This window comes from Eubalaena glacialis, chromosome 3 (assembly GCF_028564815.1).
Source record: "Eubalaena glacialis isolate mEubGla1 chromosome 3, mEubGla1.1.hap2.+ XY, whole genome shotgun sequence".
NCBI lineage: Eukaryota > Metazoa > Chordata > Mammalia > Artiodactyla > Balaenidae > Eubalaena > Eubalaena glacialis.
The window spans coordinates 150,491,479-150,499,953 of record NC_083718.1 but is presented as its reverse complement, the minus strand read 5'-3'; the positions used below and the strand labels follow the sequence as shown (position 1 = coordinate 150,499,953).

Sequence of the window (8,475 nt, the reverse complement as noted above, 5' to 3'; positions counted from 1 at the left end):
TTTTCTCTAATACCGGCTCAAGTGAGCTCGAAGGGCAGCTCGGCGGGGCTAATCACGGTATGTCAAAAATCTTCTGCTGGGCAAACTTGACGGGTGACTAGTAACGACAGCAGCCACCATTTACTGCTTACAGCGCCAGGCACCGTACACACCAAGTTGTTTCATTTCACATCTAGGAACGTGGGGGCTCGGTTGAATATCATACTTCTACTTCTCAGATGAGGAAAGAGAGGTTTAAATTTTTTCCCACGATCTCCCAGGGACAGAGTCTGGATCAAATTTATCAGATTCCAAAAGCTTTTTTCGGTTTCTCTTTTTCTCCAGTTCAGTTTCTATCTAGTTCCCAAACAGGAGAAGGGTGTGGCTTCGGAGCTCGGTTTCCTGCCGCCTAGAGAGCAGACGAGAGACCAACACACCGGCAGGAGACGGCGGTGCTAGTCCCGCAGTGGGCTGGACCCTCTGAGCCTCGGTGGGCCTGTGGGCGGGCCCATCTGCGGGCGGGGCCTTCCGTGGGCGGGGTCAGAAGGCCGGAAGTCGTTCCGCGGACGGCCACAAACTGAACGCGAGTCCCTGACGCAGTGTCGTAGGGCACTGAGGGCGGCGGCCTGGTCTCTGTAACCAGAACTCCGCATTCTTCGCGTTCTCGCTGCTGCCGCCTCCCGGGACGATGGTGGCCGGCCTACTGCTGCGCGCCTGGCCCCGGGGCCTTGCCTTTGGCCCGGGAGCCCCCAGTCGGCTCTTGAGCACAGGCTTCGACCCGGGCCAGTACCTGCAGCTGAGCATCGTGCCCACTATGCACTACCAGGACAGTCTGCCCAGGTGAGCCCGGCCTCCCGGCCCCCGCCGTCCACACGAGCTGGGGTTCGGCCCCAGCCTCTTTCCAGTCACTCACGCCTGTTCTACTGAATCCTCTTACGCCTCCAAAGTTTTACCTGGGACGCTGCCGCATCCTCCAACCTGAAAATCCTGTGACTTTCAGGATCTCATGGCACTGGAACATCAGAATTCCCAAATTCTCTTCCAGAATCCCCCGCTCCCCCACAGCCATTGTTCTCTCAGATTTTCTCTCTTGAACTCTTCTCCAACTCCTCCAAAAAACCGACTTCCAATCAAATATCTAATTGTGCCTCACATTTCTCCCTGAAAAATGTCCAACCTGCATATCGCCAACACTACTCTTAGCCCTCCAACTAGGTTGTCTCCCCGCATTCCTGCACAGAATATGGATCGGTCAATTCCTGATACATAATAGTTCCTCTCCCTCAATTTCTCCCAGCACGCCACCCTTTTCACGCCTGTTACTCATAACCCTGAGCCCCAGTCCCCATGCCTCCAGTCCTCTTGTATTTTAGCACGCTGTCCTCCCCCAAGCAGATTCAAGTATTCATCTTGCCCTCCAAGTCCTCAGCATTCTAAGTCCAATCTTCACCTGGAAACCTTTCACCCCTACCAAACCTTCCTCAACACTCCCCCCACCCTCCTCCCTAACCCACATTACCCCCTGCAACTTCAGCCCACCCTCACAGAATTCTAGGCAGCACCCTCAGTACCCCTCCCCAAATCTTACCTTATTCACAGTAGATACAGAGCCCACCCAAATTCTGTGCCTCCTCACCATAACTACTCCCCCCCCACCCCCGCCAGCTTCTAAAACACTTCTCCCAGAATCTACTTCCCCTGTGAAACACAGCTCCCATACATCTTCCTCTCTCCTTCCCTCATCCGGTATTTTCTTTAATTCAGCTTCCAGTTTGCCCAGTCTTTGAACTCCCAGCCTTACTCTAAGCTGCCAGGTCTCCTCCAATATTAGAAATGTCCCTAAATTCCTTCACCCCCTAAAACCAAACTTTAACTTCTCTACCTACTCACCAGTTAGTTCCTGGTGCCAAGTTCCAAATTTGTTTCAAAGAGCCTTTTTACTTCCTTTCTCCCCAAGCTGCCATCAGGGATCTCCTTCCCAGTCCAGGGGCTGGAGACCCTACCCCATGAACAGAACAAAGATTGTCACAGGCATCAACCCCAACTACTAGGTTGCTGTTTTTCTCTACAGCCGGGGACCCCTTAACCCATTGTCATCACTGCCCACCCCCATCCTCTCAGGAGTGTCATCTGAGGGATTCTTGTGAAATTACAGTGTGCAAACATCTAAAACAAGTTAAAATGAGATTATCTAGCCCCAATCCTACTGTTTAAATTTGGCAGGAGGATGGGGACGAGAAAGAAAAAGTCTCTGTGCCTGTGAGATACGCCTTGACCTCCTGACTATGAGCTGAGCCAGTATGTGGGGGAAAGGTGAGGAATGACAGAGCCTATCTTCACTTGCCAAGCCCAGCAGCAGATGGCCTTTAACTTTCAGACAGTCCCGGGCCCCACCCAGGTGTAAGATCAGAGGGGTTTTCTCCATTTTAGAATTGGAAAGCTGGGAAGAATATTAAGAATATCAAGGAATATCAAGAGCATTTCCTCCAATCCACAGCACAGATATCTTGGAGCTACAAACAGTAGCGCTCATCACCTGTGTATAACTTTAAATGATGACTCCCTCCCCAGGCCTCCACCACCTCACCTGTAAGTTGGAAGTTAGATAAGATGAGATTCCTTTTATCTGAGATTCTGGTGAGGTAAAATGAATTGTCTTTCACAGTCATTTTGATGTCACACTTGGTGAAAAGCCCTGGCTTTGAAGTCTGGTAGAACTTAGTTTCAGATTCCGGATCTGATACTCTTTCTGTATAGCTTCAGGCAATTCAGTCAACCTCTTTGAGCCCTAGTTCTTACCTGTAAGGTAGGAACAGAACACACAATTCATAGGACTATTGTGAGGCTAGAGTGAGGTAAGATGCCAAAATAGGAAACTGTCCTTATTAGTTGGCATGGGAAGGACTAGTCCCTTAGTATTAAGTGGTCCAATTGGATCTCCCTTCCTCCTTCCCTCTTCCTTTTCCTATTATATCACTGCCTTTTAATCAAGTGGCTTTGGACTTGCTTTCCTCTAGGAAGCTTTGCACTATCATTTGCTTGGTTTTTTTTTTTAAACTTTTGGGTTTATTTATTTATTTATTTATTTATTTATGGCTGTGTTGGGTCTTCGTTTCTGTGCGAGGGCTTTCTCTAGTTGCGGCAAGTGGGGGCCACTCTTCATCGCGGTGCGCGGGCCTCTCATTATCGCGGCCTCTCTTGTTGCGGAGCACAGGCTCCAGACGCGCAGGCTCAGTAGTTGTGGCTCACGGGCCTAGTTGCTCCGCGGCATGTGGGATCCTCCCAGACCAGGGCTCGAACCCGTGTCCCCTGCATTGGCAGGCAGATTCTCAACCACCGCGCCACCAGTGAAGCCCCCATTTGCTTGGTTTTTAGGTGTTACGTTTTTATCTTTGCTCTTTTTCAGTGTAGTCAAATATACAAAACATAAAATTTACCATTTTAACTATTTTTAGGTGTACAGTTCAGTTAAGTGTTTTTTTTAGGGTTCTATTTATACACACTGAGCAGTTAATCTCAGAATATAAAACTGCAAGTCCAAAGAAGAGAAAGGGTGGAACAACCTGACCTACACATTCACATTATTAATTTGATAAACATTTATTAATAGGGATTTGGAGACCAGTCAGTCATGGTGAGGAGCTTACTGTGTAGTGGGGGAGATTTAACAGGTAAACAGTTATGATATAATGGATAAGTGGCAAGCAGCATCTCATGGTGGTTACAATCATGAGATAGGAGTCAGATTTGATTTTTTTTTAAATTAATTAATTAATTTATTTTTGGCTGTGTTGGGTCTTCGTTGCTGCATGCGGGCTTTCTCTAGTTGTGGCGAGTGGGGGCTACTCTTCGTTGCAGTGCGCAGGCTTCTCATTGCAGTGGCTTCTCTTGTTTCGGAGCACAGGTTCTAGGCATGCGGGCTTCAGTAGTTGTGGCACGTGGCCTCAGTAGTTGTGGCTCACAGGCTCTAGAGCTCAGGCTCAGTAGTTGTGTTGCACGGGCTTAGTTGCTCTGCAGCTTGTGGGATCTTCCCGGACCAGGGCTCGAACCCGTGTCCCCTGCATTGGCAGGCGGATTCTTAACCACTGCACCACCAGGGAAGTCCCGAAGCATGGAATCTTAACCACTGGACTGCCAGGGAATTCCCTCTGACCATTTTTTTTTTTTTTTTTTTTCACACACACTGTATTTTATTTTTACAAGAAATAAATAGACTGACACCAAGCATTGTACATGGATGACCACAACAAAAGCAACAATGATTGCAATTACCAAACATGAAACACACTCATACTATGTCATAATATTGACATTCAGTCCAGTAATCCTCCACTGCAACAGCTCCTTTACTTTGCAGTGAAAATTGATTTGTATATTCTTTGCCTCTGAGTTCTTGTGGGATTTTTTCTTTTTTTAAATTCAACCAGAAAGTCACAAAAATTATACTCATCCTCATCAGTTCACTCAGTCCCATGTAATTAATTTTTTCATCTTGATCTTTTGTTAGCACTTTTATGAGCTCATCAGTTTTTCATTAGAGTTCTGAAAATGCTTATTCATTCAGTTCAGCAGTGCAGTCAGGTACCAGAAACCTGTACTTGTCAGAGTCTTTTCCATGAATTTCCTGAAGATGAAACCCTTTTATAGGAACATATTTACAAAAGCATCAGAGTACACCCAGAACTGTCTGTAAATGACAAAAGACTTAAAAATGACCACGGTTAAAGATTTGATGAAAGTTCATAATAATGCAGTTGACAAGAAAATTAGTTATTTCTGAGATATACATTTTAAAGTAATAACTAGGATTATGACTTATAACATTATACCAGAACATATAAGATTTTTAGAAATTTCATGTAATGTCTGAAACATTTATATTAACATATTTCCATACAAATAACCCAATGAAAGTTTAGTATTAGTTGTTTTGTTTGTTTGTTTATACTGCAGGTTCTTATTAGTCATCAGTTTTATACACATCAGTGTATACATGTCAATCCCAATCGCCCAATTCAGCACACCACTATCCCCACCCCACCGCAGTTTTCCCCCCTTGGTGTCCATATGTCTGTTCTCTACATCTGTGTCTCAACTTCTGCCCTGCAAACCGGCTCATCTGTACCATTTTTCTAGGTTCCACATACATGCGTTAATATACAATATTTGTTTTTCTCTTTCTGACTTACTTCACTCTGTATGACAGTCTCTAGATTCATCCACGTCTCAACAAATGACTCAATTTCGTTCCTTTTTATGGCTGAGTAATATTCCATTGTATATATGTACCACAACTTCTTTATCCATTCGTCTGTTGATGGGCATTTAGGTTGCTTCCATGACCTGGCTATTGTAAATAGTGCTGCAGTGAACATTCGGGTGCATGTGTCTTTTTGAATTACGGTTTTCTCTGGGTATATGCCCAGTAGTGGGATTGCTGTGTCATATGGTAATTCTATTTTTAGTTTTTTAAGGAACCTCCATATTGTTCTCCATAGTGGCTGTATCAATTTACATTCCCACCAACAGTGCAAGAGGGTTCCCTTTTCTCCACACCCTCTCCAGCATTTGTTGTTTGTAGATTTTCTGATGATGCCCATTCTAATTGGTGTGAGGTGATACCTCATTGTAGTTTTGATTTGCATTTCTCTAATAATTAGTGATGTTGAGCATCTTTTCATGTGCTTCTTGGCCGTCTGTATGTCTTCTTTGGAGAAATGTCTATTTAGGTCTTCTGCCCATTTTTGGATTGGGGTGTTTGTTTCTTTAATATTGAGCTGAATGAGCTGTTTATATATTTTGGAGATTAATCCTTTGTCCGTTGATTCGTTTGCAAATATTTTCTCCCATTCTGAGGGTTGTCTTTTCGTCTTGTTTATGGTTTCCTTTGCTGTGCAAAAGATTTGAAGTTTCATTAGGTCCCATTTGTTTATTTTTGTTTTTATTTCCATTACTCTAAGAGGTGGATCAAAAAAGATCTTGCTGTGATTTATGTCAAAGAGTGTTCTTCCTATCTTTTCCTCTAAGAGTTTTATAGTGTCCAGTCTTACATTTAGGTCTGTAATCCATTTTGAGTTTATTTTTGTGTATGGTGTTAGGGAGTATTCTAATTTCATTCTTTTACATGTAGCTGTCCAGTTTTCCCAGCACCACTTATTGAAGAGACTGTCTTTTCTCCATCGTATATCTTTGCCTCCTTTGTCATAGATTAGTTGACCGTAGGTGCGTGGGTTTATCTCTGGGCTTTCTATCTTGTTCCATTGATCTATGTTTCTGTTTTTGTGCCAGTACCATATTGTCTTGATTACTGTAGCATTGTAGTATAGTCTGAAGTCAGGGAGTCTGATTCCCCCAGCTCCGTTTTTTTCCCTCAAGACTGCTTTGGCTATTCGGGGTCTTTTGTGTCTCCATACAAATTTTAAGATGATTTTTTCTAGCTCCGTAAAAAATGCCATTGGTAATTTGATAGGGATTGCATTGAATCTGTAGATTGCTTTGGGTAGTATAGTCATTTTCACAATGTTGATTCTTCCAATCCAAGAACATGGTATATCTCTCCATCTGTTGGTATCATCTTTAATTTCTTTCATCAGTGTCTTATAGTTTTCTGCATACAGGTCTTTTGTCTCCCTAGGTAGGTTTATTCCTAGGTATTTTATTCTTTTTGTTGCAGTGGTAAATGGGAGTGTTTCCATAATTTCTCTTTCAGATTTTTCATCATTAGTGTATAGGAATGCAAGAGATTTCTGTGCATTAATTTTGTATCCTGCAACTTTACCATATTCATTAATTAGCTCTAGCAGTTTTCTGGTGGCAGTTTTAGGATTCTCTATGTATAGTATCATGTCATCTGCAAACAGTGACAGTTTTACTTCTTCTTTTCCAATTTGTATTCCTTTTATTTCTTTTTCTTCTCTGATTGCCGTGGCTAGGACTTCCAGAACTATGTTGAATAATAGTGGTGAGAGTGGACATCCTTGTCTCGTTCCTGATCTTAGAGGAAATACTTTCAGTTTTTCACCGTTGAGAATGATGTTTGCAGTGGGTTTGTCATATATGGCCTTTATTATGTTGAGGTAGGTTCCCTCTATGCCTACTTTCTGGAGAGTTTTTATCATAAATGGGTGTTGAATTTTGTCAAAAGCTTTTCCTGCATCTATTGAGATGATCATATGGTTTTTATTCTTCAATTTGTTAATATGGTGTATCACATTGATTGATTTGCATATATTGAAGAATCCTTGCATCCCTGGGATAAATCCCACTTGATCGTGGTGTATGATCCTTTTAATGTGTTGTTGGATTCTGTTTGCTAGTATTTTGTTGAGGATTTTTGCATCTATATTCATCAGTGATATTGGTCTGTAATTTTCTTTTTTTGTAGTGTCTTTGTCTGGTTTTGGTATCAGGGTGATGGTGGCCTCATAGAATGAGTTTGGGAGTGTTCCTTCCTCTGCAATTTTTTGGAAGAGTATGAGAAGGATGGGTGTTAGCTCTTCTCTAAATGTTTGATAGAATTCACCTGTGAAGCCATCTGGTCCTGGACTTTTGTTTGTTGGAAGATTTTTAATCACAGTTTCAATTTCATTACTTGTGATTGGTCTGTTCATATTTTCTGCTTCTTCCTGGTTCAGTCTTGGAAGGTTATACCTTTCTAAGAATTTGTCCATTTCTTCCAGGTTGTCCATTTTATTGGCATAAAGTTGCTTGTAGTAGTCTCTTAGGATGCTTTGTATTTCTGCGGTGTCTGTTGTAACTTCTCCTTTTTCATTTCTGATTTTATTGATTTGAGTCCTCTCCCTCTTTTTCTTGATGAGTCTGGCTAATGGCTTATCAATTTTGTTTATCTTCTCAAAGAACCAGCTTTTAGTTTTATTGATCTTTGCTATTGTTTTCTTTGTTTCTATTTCATTTATTTCTGCTCTGATCTTTATGATTTCTTTCCTTCTGCTAACTTTGGGTTTTGTTTGTTCTTCTTTCTCTAGTTTCTTTAGGTGTAAGGTTAGATTGTTTACTTGAGATTTTTCTTGTTTCTTTAGGTAGGCTTGTATAGCTATAAACTTCCCTCTTAGAACTGCTTTTGCAGCATCCCATAGGTTTTGGGTTGTCATGTTTTCATTGTCATTTGTCTCTAGGTATTTTTTGATTTCCTCTTTGATTTCTTCAGTAATCTCTTGGTTATTTAGTAACGTATTGTTTAGCCTCCATGTGTTTGTGTTTTTTATGCTTTTTCCCCTGTAATTCATTTCTAATCTCATAGCGTTGTGGTCAGAAAAGATGCTTGATATGATTTCAATTGTCTTAAATTTACTGAGGCTTGATTTGTGACCCAAGATGTGATCTATCCTGGAGAATGTTCCGTGCGCACTTGAGAAGAACGTGTAATCTGCTGTTTTTGGATGGAATGTCCTATAAATATCAATTAAATCTATCTGGTCTATTGTGTCATTTAAAGCTTCTGTTTCCTTATTTATTTTCATTTTGGATGATCTGTCC

The 8,475-nt window shown here is 42.1% G+C and overlaps 1 protein-coding gene across 2 annotated transcripts in view; it reads left to right on the top strand.

Annotated features, from left to right (window-relative positions):
- Nucleotides 1-552: 552 nt before the first annotated feature.
- The window catches only part of CPT2 (carnitine palmitoyltransferase 2), a 34,302-nt gene continuing 26,379 nt past the window's right edge, over nucleotides 553-8,475 (top strand). For both annotated transcript variants that reach the window (XM_061186575.1, XM_061186574.1), the window contains exon 1: nucleotides 553-819. In XM_061186575.1, coding sequence (XP_061042558.1) covers nucleotides 668-819 — 152 coding nt within the window. In that variant the 5' untranslated portion in view covers nucleotides 553-667. The remainder of the gene's footprint in view (nucleotides 820-8,475) is intronic.